This window comes from Onychostoma macrolepis, chromosome 07 (assembly GCF_012432095.1).
Source record: "Onychostoma macrolepis isolate SWU-2019 chromosome 07, ASM1243209v1, whole genome shotgun sequence".
Lineage (NCBI taxonomy): Eukaryota > Metazoa > Chordata > Actinopteri > Cypriniformes > Cyprinidae > Onychostoma > Onychostoma macrolepis.
In genome coordinates this window covers 42572929-42592380 of record NC_081161.1, presented here as the reverse complement: position 1 = coordinate 42592380, position 19452 = coordinate 42572929, and the positions used below count along the sequence as shown (strand labels likewise).

General features: G+C 38.6%; 2 protein-coding genes and 1 long non-coding RNA gene across 4 annotated transcripts in view; 2 read left to right on the top strand and 1 right to left on the bottom strand.

Annotated features, from left to right (window-relative positions):
* The window catches only part of LOC131543878 (leucine-rich repeats and immunoglobulin-like domains protein 3), a 117121-nt gene that overhangs the window by 65796 nt on the left and 31873 nt on the right, over positions 1–19452 (bottom strand). The window lies entirely within an intron of this gene.
* On the top strand, positions 307–10881 carry si:dkey-185m8.2 (trichohyalin). The gene is made up of 3 exons (XM_058783230.1): positions 307–495; positions 1477–2241; positions 4988–10881. Exons 1-3 carry the CDS (start codon positions 462–464, stop codon positions 10390–10392), a joined length of 6204 nt encoding a protein of 2067 aa, XP_058639213.1. The 5' UTR covers positions 307–461; the 3' UTR covers positions 10393–10881.
* Positions 13397–18602, top strand: LOC131544852 (uncharacterized). Of its 2 annotated transcripts, XR_009272239.1 has the most exons (4): positions 13397–14987; positions 17276–17428; positions 17497–17615; positions 17688–18602. It is a non-coding gene; the product is annotated as an uncharacterized LOC131544852 (long non-coding RNA). The 2 variants fall into 2 exon arrangements; XR_009272238.1 differs by lacking the exon at positions 13397–14987 and having other exon boundaries at positions 16517–17428; positions 17688–18599.

Sequence of the window (19452 nt, the reverse complement as noted above, 5' to 3'; positions counted from 1 at the left end):
TATATATATATATACATATATATATATATATATATATATATATATATATATATATGTGTGTGTGTGTGTGTGTGTGTGTGTGTGTTTATCTGATCAAGATCCTCCCCTGATGCATTCAACAGAAATGACCCTTCCTGAGCATCAAATAATACTTCAAAACAAAGCATCATGACATCAAGTAAGTTAATGCACATATGACAAGAGCAACACTGACCACAAGGCTCCTGTTTGATTTCCGCCATACCCATGCAAGCAGTAGATGGTGCTTCCTGTGTGAACCACAGGTTAGTCATGTGATCAAGCTTCCACGTTCAGCACTTTGTTCCGCTCTACTGTTGTTCCATGCATTAGTAGGAAGTCAATCGCTTACGTTTAAAAGTTATTGAGATGTAAAACAATGGTGATGTCAAAAATATAGCTCAAAAAGAAGAACCAAGCAGGACGAAGACAGACAGACAAAGATGGAAATGCAGAGCGAGGATCCCTCATTCTTGGGTGAGATAAGTATTATCATGATTCAAATAGATGTATACATATATGGGCATGCAAACAATTGTGAAAACATGTCTGAAAGGCATTGCATTAGATTAAATATCAAAGCAAGTGTTTGTATCTGCACATCTAAAATGCTGTAGGACCTGTTTCTTCACTAACAATAAACCAACACAAAATATCACAAGACTGTCCTTATTTTTAACACTACAACTCTTGTTACAGCAGTTCATACCAGACAAATGGCTTTTGTCAAATGTTTTGCTTGAAATGTGTGTTTGTGCTATCATTCTTGAAATTAATTTCACTTTCTTTGAAAGTGTGTTTTTTAAATGCAATAAAATTCAGATTTTTATTTATTTTTTTAATTTTTTTAAAGTATGGCGCAGGCACATATTTTGGGGTCAATTTGGACTAATTCAGGCCTTGTCTCACTAAAAAGACAGTGACATGACATCTTGGGATACAAATGTCCACATTTTATTAATATTTACTATATATATTTAAATAATTATTTTATGCTCACCAGGGCTGCATTTATCAGATCAAAAATACAGTAAAAACAACAATATTGTGAAATATTATTACAATTTAAAATAACTGCTCTCTATTTGAATATTTTGTTTAAATATAATTTATTTCTGTCATGCAAAGCTGAATTTTCAGCATCATTACTCCAGTCTTCAGTGCCACTTGATCCTTCAGAAATCATTCTAATATACTGATTTGCTGCTTAAGAAATATTTCTAATTATTATTAATATTGAAAATAGTTGTGCTGCTTCATATTATTGTGGAAACAGTGATACATTTTTACAGGATTCTTTGATGAATTGAATGCATTCATATTATTTGAAATATAAATCTTTTGTCTTCATTATCACTTTTGATCAATTTAATGCATCCTTGCTGAATAAAAGTATTAAAATCTTCTAATCAGTCATGTATCCTTACATTAAAACCAAACATTACCTTTCTCTCACAGACAAGAGGCCGCAGGCAGTTAAGGCCAATGAAGGAAGTCTGAGTCACCAACCTTCTCCTCTTCCTGAACTTCGCTTGGTTTTACTAGGCCGCAAAGGTGCTGGGAAAAGCTCAGCTGCAAACACCATCCTAGGCCTGGCGGGAGGGTTTGAGACGGGCAAACCAACTGAGGAGTGCGTGAAGAGACGAGTCGACGTGGCAGGAAGGCGAGTTACGGTTGTGGATACTCCAGGCTGGGAATGGTACTATTCAGTGAACGGGACTCCTGGTTGGGTGAGGAGAGAAACGAAGCGAAGCATGTCCTTGTGTCCACCAGGTCCCCACGCCGTCCTTCTAGTGGTGCGATCCTGTACATCGGTGACAGCAGAATACCATCGGCAGATCGAGGAGCATCTGGAACTGCTGGGCAAAGCGGTGTGGGATCACACGCTGGTGCTGTTCACACGAGGAGACGAACTGGGCTCTGTTCCCATCGAACAGAGGATTCGAAATGGCGGAAAGGCCTTCCAGACGCTCCTGGAAAGGTGCGGGAACAGGTTCCATGTTTTGGAGAACAAGCGGCGTGTTGACGATGGATCGCAGGTGAAGGAACTGATGAGGAAGATGGATAAGCTGGTGGAAGAGAGAGGAGGGAGGTATTATGAGACGGATCTGCTGCTTCTGGAGCTGGAGGTGGAGAGCAAACGCAGGGCTCGAGAGAGGAGGAAGAAACAGAGGCTGATGGAGGTGCAGACACACAGAGGAACCATCAGAGCCATGCTGATAAGTGAGTAGTAGACTGTGAAAAGTGTTGTTCTTTCTTAGCATTTTTACTAATTATCATGACTATTCTTATGCAAGTTCTTGCACCATTCAGATGAATGCAATAACAGTCTCAAGTCAAAATGACCCGGACAGAGGATTAAGGTTCGATTAAGATACATTTACTTGAGAAGCCAAATAACATAAGCCAAATCATCTTTTAAAATTCTGGAAGTTTAATGCCTACAAAAACGGCTGGTAAGGGACTACAACGAACTACTTCCCGGGTCTGATACGTCACGGACCCAGATAAACCCCGCCCTCGGGAACATGTAAGGAAGGGGGCGAGGCCATGCTGTGCTGCTTTAGAGAAGAGGAAGAGAAAACTAGGGGTGCACGTAAAAATCTATTCATATATGAATCGCGATTCTGTCTTCTAACGATTCTAATGGATTCACAAGTTTCAAAATCAATGTACTTACTCAATCCTGCTCCTCGCATCCCCCTGCTCTGCATCTCTCTCTCTCTTTCTCTCTCATTCAGATCGTTAGATCAGCTCCAACAAACTGTTCCAATTATACATTTTCACATAGCAACGAGAAGCGTTATACATGGTTGTGCGGTGTGCGGTTGCCGTATATCAGAATAAAACCTTATATTAAAAGCTAACATAAGCAGTAGCATAATAACAGCGTATCTAAAAGTATGAGACAACAAACAAACAAACATACCATTAAGAGCCGTGCTTGCACAGGTTCTGCACGATCCTCTTCACTAATATCCTCTGCGTCTCAATCGGGCTCAAATTGATAAGAAATATAGACGACGCCATTGTTTACAATACAACCGGAGCACATGCCGCTGAGCTGAGGGGCGGGACATTTAGACGCGTGCTCGGCGGTTTAGTGAATCACAACACACTGAGCCAGCTAACCAATCAGAGCCCATTACGTATTTCTGAGGGAGGGGCTTCATAAAAACAGGAAATAATCGAGGCGTTCGTCAGAGAAGGGACAGCGCGGTGTGGAATAAAGGTAAATTATATGAAAAATAATGCGTTTTTAAAAAAACGAAGCATGAACACATGTTAGACTGCACCCCATAAACACAATCAAGCCTAGAAAAAAACCAGTCAACCACCCCTTTAAGCTTAAAATTTATCTCAATTTATGTTTAAAATAAGAAAACAATGGGGTAACAATGCCATGTATCTTGATTTAAGAATGTTCAGATAATTATACTGGTGAATAAGACAAAAGAATGCTTTTAAAATTCATTCAATGCAACACAGACAAGTGTCAAGTATTGTGCAAACGTATTTGCAGAAGTCAGAACTATTTTCTAACTGCGAGTTTCAGATACTTCAGATACTCTAGAGAGGAAATTGAACAATAGGACAAGGTTCCAACTTCCTACACTTCTGACAGAATTGAATTTTCTATCATTGTTTTAGATGTTTGTGATTACTGGATAAAGATTTTTTTTTTAAATAATTTTGATTACTTCCAATTCTGTAATTAGCTATTCTGATTAAATTAAGTTTCTAAAATTGTTTGTTAAAAATCAACCAGTTCTTTTGCATTGGTTCTAAGAATGATTCCCTCACAAAAGAATGATTCACTCAAACACTGGCTGATGAAATATTTTAGAGCAGAGCATAGCTACAAAAATGTATATTCACTCTAGAAATTTCCATTAATTTTATTAATTTTCATGACTTTTCCAGCCCATGTAAACAAAGTTTTAACATTAACTAATCATGAGAATCCTGGTGGAGGTTCTGCACAATGCTTTAACTTTCAGAAAACCTTACATTTATTGAAACAACTGCATTTTAAACAGTAAAAACTGTAGGCCGTGAACTTTAACAATGCCTTTTCAAAAAACTTGCAAGCTTTGGCTGTGTGCAGGGCAGAAAATTTCCAAAAAAAAAACCTTTTCAAGATTTACTCAAGATATCAGGATTTTACTCACCTCATGTTTCTCCAAGTTTGTACATTTGTCTATTTTTTTCCTGTGAAACACAGACAAAAAATAAATAAAAATAAAAAACTAAAATTTTAAAATTTTAAAAACCAATGCAGCACTTTTTCATATAATACTAAAAAAAAAACTCTCACAAAACTGTTATGTAAATACTTGAAAAAGACTTAATGCACCAGTTATTTAGACTAATTCTGTGGTGTTTCATGTTTTTTAGTTATTTATTAATTTTGGGTAAAAAAGAACCAAACAATCCATTTTTCTCCTTTAAAAAAAAGTGAATGATTGTGTAAATCCCATTTATTTATTTATTTATGTATATTTTTATTTATTTACTGCTATATTTTTAAATGCTATCTTCATGGCGAAAACTGATTAATAATAAAATTCATACAATTAACAAAACAATATATAAGACATTTAAGGTTAATACTAGACATAAATTCTAAAATACATTCAGGTGATACTTTTTTAAATACACCAGTTAAATACACCAGTAAACAGAATAAAATCATTGTCTGTTTACATTAAAAACAGTAAAGTCCAATAGAAATGGAATTATCTAAATTCTATGTCATCTGAATACAATGCAAATAATAAAATTTGATCTTAATATAGGCCTAAATAATACATTATCAAAGTGATGTAGATAACCTTCGTTTAGCAAAAAGACTTCACAACAATAATAATAATATTGCAAGTAAATGATATTTCAACAAAAGCCATTATTTACTAGAAGCTTCATTTCTTTATTTTCTTTTTTGAATCGTTTCTCCTGTCTCTGCTAGACGATAATCCGCAAACTGAAGACCTAGATGAGAAGAATCTCTTCTCCAGAGGTTCACGGCGTCTCCCGGAGCTGAGACTGGTTCTGCTGGGAGAGAGGGAGACGGGAAAAAGCTCCGCCGGGAACGCCATCCTCGGTGGACCGGGATACTTTCAAAGCGCAGAGGCCACCGAGGAGTGTTCGAGACAGCAGACGGAGGTTTCAAACAGACTGGTGACGGTGGTGGATGTGCCCGGATGGGAGGGCGGACCGGAGGGATTAACTCCAGAGAGAGTGAAGCGAGAGATCGGACTGAGCGTGACGCTTTGTCCACCTGGACCTCATGCATTTCTACTGGCATTGAGAGTGGACGCAATCATCCAAGCACAGGCGGTGCAGGAACACTTGGAGCTTTTGGGAGAGGCAGTTTGGAGACATACGCTTCTTTTGTTCACGAGGGGTGACCAGCTACGAGAGGGAGTCACCATCGAGCAGCACATCCAAGGAGGAGGAAAGGATCTTCGTTGGTTGGTGGAACGATGTTCAAACAGGTTCCACGTCATCAGCAGCAACTCTTGTTTGGAATCTCGGAATTCCAAAACACAGATAACGGAACTTCTGGAGAAGATCGAGAAGATGGTGGCGGGAAATCGTTGCGAGGCATTCTCGCCACTAGTGCATGAGATTCAAGAGTTAGGAAGACAAAAAAATGAGAAATTCCAGCAGAAGGTCAAGGAGTTTAGCGATAAGTTTCAACGGCAGGAGGAGGAACTGAAGAACATGAAGGAACGAGAGGTCAGGAGCATTCGGTGGTTTTTCGAAAGACGCAAAAAAGACAAAGTGCTATCTCCTGGGAAGACAGAGAGGGAAGAGGCGCCATACCGAGGCGAAGATGACAGGAAAAGCGTGATGGGCGAGCTGGAAGAGAGGATGGTGTGGTTGACAGAAGACAAGGAGCGAGAGTTACAAGAGCTGAGCGCTGAAATGACTAAAGCCATGGTGACTCTCCGTCAGGGACTGAAAGAGAAAGAGCAATTGCTGATAAGATTAGAGGACCAAGACAGAGAGGGAGAAGAACTTAAAGAGAAAGTGGAAGAACTTCAGATGAAACTCCTGGAAATGGAGCGCATGGGTGCCGTGAAAGAGCAAGAATGGAAAGAGAGAGAGGCTGAGATTCAGCACGCACACTTGGATGAGATGAATGAACTTCAAAGCAAACTGTTGGAAGCTGAGAAAGAGAATAATAGGATGAGAGGAAAGGTTGAAGAAACCCAAAAAGAGATGGATGCATCAAAACGCAGGTATGAAGAAGAGGTTGTCTGGCAAAAGCAAGAGATGGAGAAGAAAATGAAAGAAAAGGACAATGAAACTGAACACATTTTCAGAGAAATCGAGAAGGCGAAACTGAACGCTGAGAATAGAGAAAGAGAACAAAGCGAGAGATTCAGCGAACAAGTTGAGAAGAGAGAGAAAGAGATGGACAAGCTGAGAGAGGTGACAGAGATGATGACCAAAGAGATGGAGCAGCTACAGATGTCCTATCAGGAGCAAGTGAAAACGACAGAAGCCGAGAGAGAAATGCATAGAGAAACTGTGGAGAAATACAACACACTCATTGATAAACTCATGGGGAAAGATGAGGAAATAGAGCGAACAATGAGAGAGAGAGAAAAGGAGCTACATCGAAATGCTGAAACGCAAAAGAAACTTCAGCAAAAAGATGATGAAATAGTCAAACTAAGACAAAGAGATCAGCAAAAAGAGCAAGAAATGGAGACAATGAAGCTAAACATTACAGAAAAACAGATGGATATAAAAAGCTTAAAAGACACTGTCCAGGCAAATACTGAAAAACATGCAGCTGAACTTCAAGTTTTGGAGGAAGAGCTGAAAACAAAAGAAGACGAAATAGACAAATTAAAACAAAGAGACCTGGAGAAAGACAAAGACATTGACAAACTAAAGCAAAACATGAGTGAAAAACAAACTGATATTGAAAGGTTAAAAGACAGTAATGAAGAAAATGCAGCTCAAATAAAACTTGTACAGGAAGAATTGAAGGTAAAAGAAGAGGAAAACAAAAAATTAAGACAAAGAGACCAGGAGAAAGAACGAGAGATTGACATGCTTAAGCAAAACATTAGCGAAAAACAGAAAGACATTGAAACGTTAAGAGACAATACTGAGGCACATATTGAAGAAAGTGCTGCTAAACTCAAGCATTTAGAGGACGAGCTGAAAATAAAAGAAGAGGAAATAACCAAATTAAGACAAAGAGACCTGGAGAAAGACACAGAAATTCACACACTTAAGAAAAGTATTACTGGCCAACAGCAGGACGCTGAAAAATTAAAAGACAACATGCAGATGAATATTGAAGAAAGTGCTGCTCAATTTAAGCGTTTAAAGGAAGAATTCAAAATAAAAGACAATGAAATAATCCAATTAAGAACAAGAGACCTGGAAAAAGACAGAGAAATGAACATACTGCAGGAAAATATTAGCGAAAAACAGAAAGAGGTCGAAAAGTTAAGAGAGTGTATTCAGGCACATAATGAGCAAAGTGCAGCTAAATTAAAACATTTAGAGGAAGAACTACAAACAAAAGAGGATGAAATAACCAAATTAAATCAAAAAGACTTGGAGAAAGACAAAGAAATGGACACGCAGCTGCAAAACATCAATGATAAACATAGAAGAGAAATAGAAAAACTGGAAAACATCATTCAAGCAAAAACTGAAGAAGCTACTGCTCAACTAAAGCATATAGAGGAAGAGTTTGATGGAAAGATAGAGGCCTACAAAAAAAAGAATATGATGATGGAAGGGGAAATGGAAAACATAAACAAACAGCATGAGGAAACAGAAAGACACTTGGATGAGCTGAGACAACAGACCAGGGAAGAGCAAGAAAGAAACAACGTCCTACAAAACATGAACGCAGGACTGGGAAACGAATTAGAAGAACTGAAGCTCAAATGTGAGGGCTATGAGAGAGATCTTCAGACTTCAGTTAAGCACTCTGAGAAACAGACGAAAGTAATTACAGGCTTAGAACAAAAGATAGATGAGTTCAAACAGCTGCTGGAAGAGAAGGAGAAAGAGAAAGAAAGCGATATGCAAGACATGAAGGCATATTATGAGAAAAGACTAAGAGAAAGGCATGAAGAGCATGAGATAAAAGAGATAGAGAGAGAACAAGAGCTTCACAGGCGAGAGAGGGAGGTAGAAAAGAAGGAAGAGAAATTAGTGCAAAGCAAACAAGATTTGGTAACTAGACAGGATGAAATGAATAGGCGAGAACAGGATTTGGAAGAGCAAATGTATAAGATAAGAGAAGAGGAGAAGAATCTAGAAAACGAGAGTCAGAATAACAAACGTCTGGCTGCAGATCTGGTGCAAATGAGAGAGGAGATTGAGAAAAGAGCAGAAGAGCTTATGAATAGAGAGGAAAATCTAAAGGCACAGGAACAGCAGATAAAAAGTCAAAAGGATGAGCTTCAAGCAATGGAGAAGATATTGGAGACCAAGGAAAAGGAAATAAAAGATCTGACTGAAAAGCAGGAGAAAAATATGGAAAACCTTAGACAGCAGATGGAGAGAAGAGAACAAGAGCTGCTGGAAACTGAGGCGAATTTTGTTAAAGAGCAACACAGGCTTAAGGAAGAAGAAAAATCTTTGGAGATGCTCAGAGCGGATCTGGAAACTAGAGAAAATGAACTTAATAAACGAGAGCAGATGTGGGAGGTGAAGTCCCAAGAGCTTTCAAAGATCTCGGAGGAATTTGAAAATAACAAACACAACGTGGAGAAATGGCAAGCTGAGTTGAGTAATAAGGAATATGATCTCCTGCAAAAAATAAATGGACTGCAAATAAAGGAGCAAGAATTTGTAGAGAGGGAGCAGGACCTCGAACTCAAAGGTCAAAGGTTGATGGAGCAACTTCGAGATATGGAAAATAAGCTGCAAAACCAAACAGCTTCATTTGATGAACGTGACCTGGAGCTCGAGAGCATTAGAGAAGCATTAGGAAAAAGGGAGCAAGAGCTGATAAAAGTCGAAGAAGCTGTTTCTCAAAGAGAGCAGAAGCTGAAGAGTGAAGAAATCTATTTGGAGAAAAGACAGCAAGTCATGCAAAATAGGGAACAAAAGCATGACGACATGTTGCGCAGTCTGAAGAAACAGCAGGATGTTTTGAAAGACAGAGAACGTTCTTTAGATACCAGAGAAACAGACCTGCGTCAACGGGAATCGGAGCTCGCTATGAGAGATAATAACATGACGGATAAACACAAACTTCTGCAGAACCAAGAATTAGATCTGGAAAAGAAAGCAAACGATGTAGAGAACACAACACAAATGCTAGAGCTCCTGAAAACAACATTAGATGGGAGAGAGAAAGAGCTTGAGGAACGTCAAAACCAACTGGACAGCAAAATGCTGGAGCTAAATAATGAACAAGACAAGATGAAAAGGAAGCGAGAGGAACTTGAGAAATGGGAGAAGTATTTGTATAACACAGAGCTCCAATGGATGCACAAAAAGTCTTTCTCAGGGCCTCAGCGATTGACAAACAGTGCTGAATTGAATGGAAAACTAATTGAAGCTGAAGGCATCCATCGAATGTATCAAGAAGTAGGAGTGGATGGTGGCGTTTGTGATGCAAAAGACACAAGAAGTGAAGAGCGAATGGAGTTGGCTACTATAAACCATGCAAACAACAGATCGGTAAAGAACCAAAGGGTTAAACAAACACTGGAGGCCAAGCAAAAAGAGGAAGATGGTGAAAGTGACAATTCTGATGGCGAAAGTGAGGAAGACTTCTTTGAATCTTCAAGCACCAATTTCCAGCCTACTTTACATATGCCCTGGCCTGTATCTGAGCTAAGGCTGATGCTTTTAGGAGACTCCTGGTCATCCCGTCACCCAGCGAGATGCACTATCGTGGGGCCTGATGCAGATAGAAGCAACCCTTGGAGGGGAAAGATATCCGGCAGACAGCTCAGTATCGTAGAGCCTCAGGGCCTGAAATGGAGATCTGGATCTGACAGTAAAGACACCTTTCAAAAACACCTCTATCAAAGTGCCTCTCTGTGTCAACCTGGACCACACGCCTTCATCCTGGTGATTCCCGCTTACGTGTCTATCACTGGTCAGTACAGGCGCGCAGTGGAACGTACCATGTCTGCAATAGGAAAAGAATCATGGAGGCACACTATCATTCTGCTCACTTGGGGGGAAACATTAGGAGAAAGCATCCAGCAGCATGTGAAGAGAAACAGCGACCTGGAGCGGCTGGTTCGAAAGTGTGGGAATAGATGCCATGTGCTTGACAATGGATACCGGGAATCTGATGTGGTGAAGATGCTGGAGAAGGTTGAGGAGATGCTGGGAGGAAACAATGGGCAATACTACAAACTGGACTGAAAATTAGTGTTGAGGATTTAAAGGGGTAGTTCACCCAAAAATTAAAATTCTGTCATCATTTACTCACCCTCAAGTAGTTCCAAACCTGTATGTGTTTCTTTGTTCTGCCGAACACAAAGGAAGATATTTTGAAGAAAGTTTGTAAGCAGGCTGTTTTGGGGCACCATTGACTTCCATAGTAGGAAAAAAAAAATACTATGGAAGTCAATGTTGCCCCAGACCTGCTCTGTTTCCCACATTCTTCAGAATATCTTCCTTTGTGTTCAGCAGAACAAAGACATTCATACAGGTTTGGAACTACTTGAGGGTGAGTAAATAATGACAGAATTTTCATTTTTGGGTGAACTATCCCTTTAAACTGAGCTTTTACGACTGTGAATAATATTTAAATTATAATAAATCCAATAGATTGTCTTGACATTCTTGGCTTTAAACATTATTTATGTGATTAGCAGCACCTACATGTGAAAATAAACAATTTTCAAATTACTTTCCTTTAGAATGAAATATTTTATTTTTGGACAAAAGAGTAAGTGAATTACAGCAAGTAGCCCAACATGTGAGCATAATGTAATTCAAACTTTTACCAGACGATGGCGCACTTGTATTAGATGTTCCTCTATGTCAGTGGTTCTCAAACCTGTGTCTCCCTCATCTATCACACCTGATTCAACTCATCAGCTCATTAGTGGAGACTGCAAGACCTGAAATGGGTGTGTCAGATATAGGGAGACATACAAAGGGTGTTTCTCAAACGGAAGGCTGGATCCTACCGAGGCTGCGTCCTTCCTAGTTCAGTCCTTCAGTCTTGTAGGCTAGACTTCTCCTCAGCATATAAACGCTAGAATGAGACGCTCTAGTAATGTTCCCGCCCTCACCGTCACTGCACAAAAACATTAATAAAACTTTGTTTTTGAAAAAACCTTTGTATTACAAATCTTTATATTATTAATGCAATACAATGAAAAACCGCCGTCTATAATCTCCCTGTGGCATAAATTATTGGCAGATTAGCCTTTAGTAAGTCATTTAAACCAAAACAAAAGATAACATCTATCCTTTCATGTCCGAAAACATTATTTTTGTCTTAGATTTCATAATAAATTCAGACAAGCTCAGTACTGACTCGTTTTTCGTCCGTTTATTTTCATGAAATGAAATGGGTACAAAGGATTGTGGGTGATTGAAGGTCGCGGAGGATACATCCCATGCATCCTTCAAATTCAGCTGAAAGAAGGAAGCGAAACGAAGGCTGTCTTCCGAGGATCCTCCCGACTGAGATGGCCTTCAGCGACGTTTGATGATGTGGCAGCCGAGATATGCAACCTTTGTAGGATGCAGCCTTCCGTTTGAGAAACACCCAAAATGTGCAGTGCTGGGGGTCCTTCATGGAGAGGTTTGAGAACCACTGCTCTATGTCATTGGCTGCACAATCAATACGGTTATTCATAGTATTTTGTAATCTTCAGCTAATCTATTTGCAAATATGAGGAACAAACGCTCTTTTCTCTGAGGTGATTCATTTCCAAACCGCCTCAAGTAAACAGACACATTTTATGTGTAACTATCAGTTCAGTCAAAAAAAAAAAAAATGAATCATTAAGATTTAGCCGCGCTCCTCATAGTGTGTTGCGAGAATTGGGAAGATATAAAGACGAAAATTAGTTACATTTAACACCGATTCAAGCATATTCAGGCATTCTCCGAAACATAAACAGAATTGATTTTCCATTAGTGCCACAGCGAAGTGGAGTCTTGCTGTGCATCCGCTGCGATTTTGACAGGTAAATTATTACCTTTAACAAGGGGGTCTGTTTCGTCTGAAAGAGAAACTCTTTCCATCGAGTGAAAAACACACATTTGAAATGCAATTCTTTTTCATGGCCCTCACACAGCAAACCCAAACGTTTACATATAATGAGGTAATTGCGCGATGGCGTTGGGTATTCCTCCGCCTCGCCATTATGCGAGACAAGCGGGTGAAATATTGAAAAATAGTTCCTCGGCAGCGTTTCATTTCCCCCCACAACGTTTGTAACTGTCTGCAGGGGGTCTATTTCTAAGTCGTTTGAAAGAATCTATAATTTATCACTTATGACATCAAGTAGAGATTTTATTTTATCCGACCACATTGTTAGATTTTAGGGAAACACTTCAATTAGAGGAAAATAATATGCAATCTAACTGAAAGTGTGTCTGAGTGCATTAGTCGACTCCTTTCATTTGTCCATTAATTGTTATTTTGGGTTTTCTAGTCATTATCTGCACTATAGCCTTTTAAGGTATAATGAACACGGCCATGCTAACATCATTTCACCAGCATAAACTTCAAATTTCAGTCTACTCTTCAACCACTAGACAGATGTGCATTTATTGCCATGCTTATTGTATGTGTAGTGAATCCAGCTATCTCTAATGGATGATAAAACCTCTTGACAATTCTAATTAGCCTAAATTCACAGCAATTACCATATGCCCATTTCTCTTTTGGTCAGATCAGATCAAGCAGTGCTGAGGTTTTTATAAACACTTCATTCATGTTTCACGTTCTAATTACATTGTTTTAATTCGTCTGCATGAAACTTTTCCAATTTCCCAACACCAAAAGTTACAAGTCAGTATATGTTTATTGTCATTTCTCTGCTAAATACAGTGGCTCTTGGAGACGCAATGCAGAACGTGTAACAGAACATGTAGACTAACAGACAAATTTACAAAGTTCATTATTGCATTATTGCAAATGTGTCGTTTGTGAAAAGGGTCCGTCTATCCATGTATGTCTGGTAGACACAGTAGCAATAAATTTGATCATATTGAACAATAGAGTAAAATAATCAATTTCTAAGTTTGAGGTTATAATCAGTGTTGGGAAGGTTACTTTGGAAATGTAATAGGTTACAGATTACAAGTTACCCTACTTAAAATTTAATAAGTAGTGTAACTTTTCAATTACTTTATTAAAGTAATGTAACTGATTACTTTTTGATTACGTTTCTAAATTTCTAATGTTTTCAACTATCATTTTCAAACATGTTAACCAGGCAGGGTTAACCTTACAGTAGTAACCTTACTCAACACTGATTACTGTTAGACTTTCGAAATCCTTCATCACTTGAATTAAGATTATAATATTTTAATTTTAATGGAGACATTGGATGCCAAATATCTTCATTTGCATATAAATGTGTCTTGGCAGTGTGTGGACACAACCACCCTACAATGATAAAAATTCACTCCTTTTTTTTTAATCCCCAAAAACCTAAACAGTCTCAATTATCAAGCCATTTTGATTTTGTATTAAATACCCAGCGCTCTCTTCCACCTTCAATACTACGACTGAGGTGAGACCCTTGAGCAAGACACCGAACCCCCAACTGCTCCCCGGGCGCCGCAGCATTGGCTGCCCACTGCTCTGGGTGTGTGTTCACTACTGTGTGTGTGTGCACTTGGATGGGTTAAATGCAGAGCACAAATTCCGAGTATGGGTCACCATACTTGGCCACACGTCACTTCACTTTCACTAAATTCGTTTATGTCTGGCTGCGCAAATAATTTTACTCCAGACTCCAGGCAGGTTTTGTTAAAAAGTTAAAACTCAAAGATGAATCAGTACTCATTTTTCATGATCCAGCTGCACCTCCAGAAGTAGTAAGTCTCACACTTTATATTTTTTATGATTATTTGCGAATCAGCTTTGCTCTTCCACAGAAGTGAGGGGTGGGGTGAGCAGAGCTCATTAGCATGTAAAGAGATATGCAGCGAAACGAGTTGCTGTGAACAGAGCTGTTTTTGACAAGGTAAAAAGGGTGTTGTTTTTCATGACCACTGAGACCATTTCAAGAATACCAACTTGTGGAAAATGGGCATCCGATATCCCCTTTGAAGCACAGCCATCACAAAATCAGACTTACTTTAAAATCATTCTGATGTTAAATACTGATTTAAAATCATAACAAGAAATAGTTTAATTATGATAATTATGATCATAGTTTAGCTATGATACTGTTTTTTTAAATAAAATCTTTGCATAGCTATGACAGGAAACACTGGAATCTAACAATGCCTTAGAAAAAAAAAAACAGTTAATCTTTAAAAAAAAAAAGCATATACAGTACTGTTACATATCACAGTCTTTTTTTTATTATTATTGTAATAGTTTATTTTGAATGTAAACTTTATGCAGTATGTGGAAAACGTCATCAATTGCTGACAGGAACTAGGAGGTCGATGACGTATAAAGGCTTCGTCAACGCAGTTGCGGCAGCAACAAACAGTACCTCGTGGAGCGAGATAGAGAACCAGAGCCCCGGCGTGCAAACTGTGGCCGGAGTGTCTCGAGGCGTTGAGCGTGATTCATCTACGCGATGACTAATTGTGATCGGTGAAGGCTTTTCATCTTATGTTTAAGTTAAGTTGTGTTGTGCATTCTGACTATCATGTATTCAAATAGATCGATTCTAACTGACGTCGATCTGCATTTCATCTGTTATGCCTTTTCTCATTACAGCTGTGTTGTGAGTCTTTCGTCTAGTGATCTTTGTGGATAACAGAGAAAGCGATAGATTATGATGTCATGTGACATACATTGAACACATGTAGGTTTTAATCGCATTGTATTATACACAGTAGTTTATTGAGTATGTTTTGTTTTGTTAGCCAGTGTAGGGAAGGTAGGGCGTGTGATACGCTGAATATGTTTAGTTTTTTTGTTTGTAGTTAGGTAAGAACTATTTACTTTAGGTAGATTGGTTTTCTATTTTTGTTTATTTTTCTTTGGCACTACTCGGAGATTGCTTTTCTCTTTTCTTCATATCTTTATTTTTTTGTATATTTATATTTAACTTCAGTATTCAACTTCAATATTTGACTATATTTGCTTGGCACGTAAATCTGAATGGAGGCGGGGCGAAGTTACGAGGTTTCGCTGAGAGCTTGATGATCCAATGGCGTTACGAAGTTTTACTGACAAGCTCGTTTTAATGCTTATAATTGGTTAACTATTTTTAAAACCCTCTGATTTAAAATAATAATAACGAATTATAATAGACTCAAGTTTGTGCCGTGTCTGAAACGTCACTATCACTTAAATATATGGCCTGCGCCGTAACCTACGCCGTACCTGACGTGCACCTCTCCGAAAACCTAACAGCGCGTCAACGCTACGCGGATCGCAAGCGCTGTGATTGGTCTGCTAGAACCCCTCCCTCCGTATGCACTTGAGTTTTGTGTGCGTTTAAGAGCGCTGTAATATAGTTTAATGTCACACCTTCTTATTTAAAATAAAAGAATTCAATAATTAAACAACACTGTGTCGTTAGCGTTGGTATTGTATCAGACACTTGCACTTAACATTATATGAAAATCAAGCTCAAATGTGACCCTGGATGACAAAACCAGTCTTAAGTGTCAATTTTTTGAAATTGCGATTTATATACATCACCTGAAAGCTGAATAAATAAGCTTTCCATTTATGTATGGTTTGTTAGGATTGGAATATTTGATTGTATAGAAATCTGGAATCTGGAATCTGAGGGTGCAAAAAAATCTAAATATTGAGAAAATCGCCTCTAAAGTTGTCCAAATGAAGTTCTTAGCAATGCATATTACTAATCAAAAATTAAGTTTTGATACATTTACGTTAAGAAATTTACAAAATATATTCATGGAACATGATCTTTACTTGATATGCTAATGATTTTTGGCATAAAAGAAAAATTTATAATTTTGACCCATACAATGTATTTTTGGCTATTGCTACAAATATACCCCAGCGACTTAAGACTGGTTTTGTGGTCCAGGGTCACAAATGGAGTTAACAATGTTTTTGACCAGAGAATGACGGAGATGGAGTGTTTTGTCTGTCATTAGAACGGCTGTAACTGTTATCTGAGGCAGCAAGTGCATTATATGCTTTCATCAACTTTTACAGGTTATATAATGTTGATTGTAGCTATATGGGCGCTTAGTTTTTCTTGTTGTTTAATACACTTGGCCAAAATCTCAAATGAAGTGCTTATGCACAGGATATTTAAAACCTACAAAAGTATATTGGCTAGACGGCAAATAACCTAATTCTTCTCCGCTCTTCAAACACACAAAAATATTATCCTTTACAGACGTAGTGTTTGAGTAAAGAAAACGCTGTACTATTCAAACATCAATTATTTATTTACCCTTTCATTGCGAAAAAGCGGAGATCTGTCTCCTCCAGGCTGTGCTTGGCACGTAAATCTGAATGGAGGCGGGGCGAAGTTACGAGGTTTCGCTGAGAGCTTGATGATCCAATGGCGTTACGAAGTTTTACTGACAAGCTCTTTTTAATGCTTATAATTGGTTAACTATTTTTAAAACCCTCTGATTTAAAATAATAATAACGAATTATAATAGACTCAAGTTTGTGTAGTGAGGTTTGTGCCGTGTCTGAAACGTCACCATCACTTAAATATATGGCCTGCGCCGTAACCTACGCCGTACCTGACGTGCACCTCTCCGAAAACCTAACAGCGCGTCAACGCTACGCGGACCGCAAGCGCTGTGATTGGTCTGCTAGAACCCCTCCCTCCATATGCACTTGAGTTTTGTGTGCGTTTAAGAGCGCTGTAATATAGTTTAATGTCACACCTTCTTATTTAAAATAAAACAATGCAAAGAACAAGTGTCTTATCATTTATTATACTATAGCATTATACATCGGTAGTTGTCCGCGACAAACAATGTTGATCTGCCGTGGTATACGTCCTTGTGGAGATTGAAAGAATGCCATCTTCTCCTGTTCCGTTGTTGTCCCCCTTTTTGTTGTTTTAAATAATGATTTAATGAATTGATATTTATTTACCGCCGTCATAGCTATACTTCTTCTTCGGCTTTTGCCGTGGTACTGCAGGGTTCACAAGCAACATGCCCGTGGACACTGTGGACTTTCAAGTCCGCATGTGTACTGCACGTCGACGCGGACGACGACGCAGAAGTATAAATGAAAACCGACGCACAGCTTACAGCGTTGGTCCGACGCAGAAGTATTGGGCTTCACTCCCAGGTGAGTTTTAATGCGGTGCGTTAGTGGTGCCGTGGGAAGTTTGATTTGACTACAGTTATGCGTTTCAGTGCGCTGTGAGTCATGGCAACATAATAGCCAGGTCGGAGCACCAGCCGTTCATATTGGTATTACCAACTAAAGGAGCTATACGACTGTGGTTGTGAGTGTTGTGTCATCTAAATATAGGGTGAGTAAATTGTTTACGTTTCCTTTCTTTGTCTTTTCTTAAACTGAGTTTGTAACGGATGTTTATGTTTAGGGTCCCCGTATGAGGCAGACTGAGTGTGAGCAGTCACTTTAACGCAGCTCTCTTCTACCCCCTCCCTTTGGGCCGTGCTGCTGCTTTGGGTCGTCACATTCTTGTCCAATTACTTAAGTGGGCTTGATGTTCTGTTTTGTGTTTTTGTTGTATTGGGATATATATCTTTTTGTTTAGTTGTTGTTGTTTGGATTTTGCTGTTACTGTCACTAACGCCTCAGTCTTTGTAACAGTTTCTATTAATTAGAGTGATTACCGCTATGCGGTATTAGTGATCTCGGTCATTCATGAAGCCTTATGATCAGTACTGAGTAGTCATCTTTGTGTTATTGTGACAGTATAATTTATTTGTGGTTTCAATGTGTATTTTGTTAGATTTGTTTGTGTAACTGATCTTTTGATTCTTTTTCTCTTTTGTATTTTGCAGGAGCTGAGTGTTTCTCAGAAGCAGGCTGGTTTTTGGGTTGCACCAAATTCACTTTAACAAGGGGTTGTCGTTATTGCTGTTATTATTTGCAGTGAATTTTGTGGATGTGATTCTGATTGATTGGGATATATTTTCCTCTTTTTGGGTGCATTACCCTACTAGCCTGTCCATCATACAGGAAGCCTCAGCCCCTGCTACGATCTTCAATTATTCTTTTTTTTTTTTCCTTTTTTTTTTTCCTTTATTTGACCAAGACAATTTAATGGTGTTGCTGGTTGGTTTTAAAATTACTGTTGCCTAATACTTTTAGTTTTAATAAAATGATTATTTAAATCGGACGGAAACTCATGCCACTTGCCTTTTCTATGTGGAACGTATTTGTGTGTCTGAATTCTTTGGTTAATTCCCTGGTATTTCAGGGTGGCGTAGTCCCTACAAATGAGCCACATGTTACATTTGGATAATTATTATTATTTTTTTTCACAGCACCTGACTGGGCTAGGGTATGGCAACTGCCATACTCTGCGATACGGAAACGCCGCCTCTGGTAACCCCCTTTGTAATCCTTAACATTTTCATAAGTAACTGTAATTTAATTATTATTATTTTTTATTAGTAACTCTAACGAATTACTTTTATTTTGTAATTAAACTACGTAATTCCGTTACATGTGACTAGTTACTCCCCAACACTGGTTATAATGCAACACGTTTTAATACATTAAGTCCAAATAATGCTTTATTTTTATAGTTGCATGTTTGGCCTAGGCCCATCAACCGTTGAGAGACCCTGACCCTCCAGATGCCCTTTAAAACACCCCCTTTGGTGCTTGTATTTCTGTTTTCAAGAACTTCAGATGCAGTGTGCAGTGAACTAATAAAGGTCAAACCGACGTCTATGAGGGTAGACATATCAGTTCTGATGGACCATGAGGAGCATCGCTAAAATGCTAATCTTCTTGTAAATGCTGATCTAGGCACAGGTTTCCTAACTTAAAATCTCGCATCACACTTGGAGAAAAGAGCAAATGTATAAGATAAGAGAAGAGGAGAAGAATCTAACGAGAGTCAGAATAACAAACGTCTGGCTGCAGATCTGGTGCAAATGAGAGAGGAGATTGTGAAAAGAGCAGAAGAGCTTATGAATAGAGGAAAATTTAAAGGCACAGGAACAGCAGATAAAAAGTCAAAAGGATGAGCTACAACCAATGGAGAAGATATTGGAGACCAAGGAAAAGGAAATAAAAGATCTGACTGAAAAGCAGGAGAAAAATATGGAAAACCTTAGACAGCAGATGGAGAGAAGAGAACAAGAGCTGCTGGAAACTGAGGCGAATTT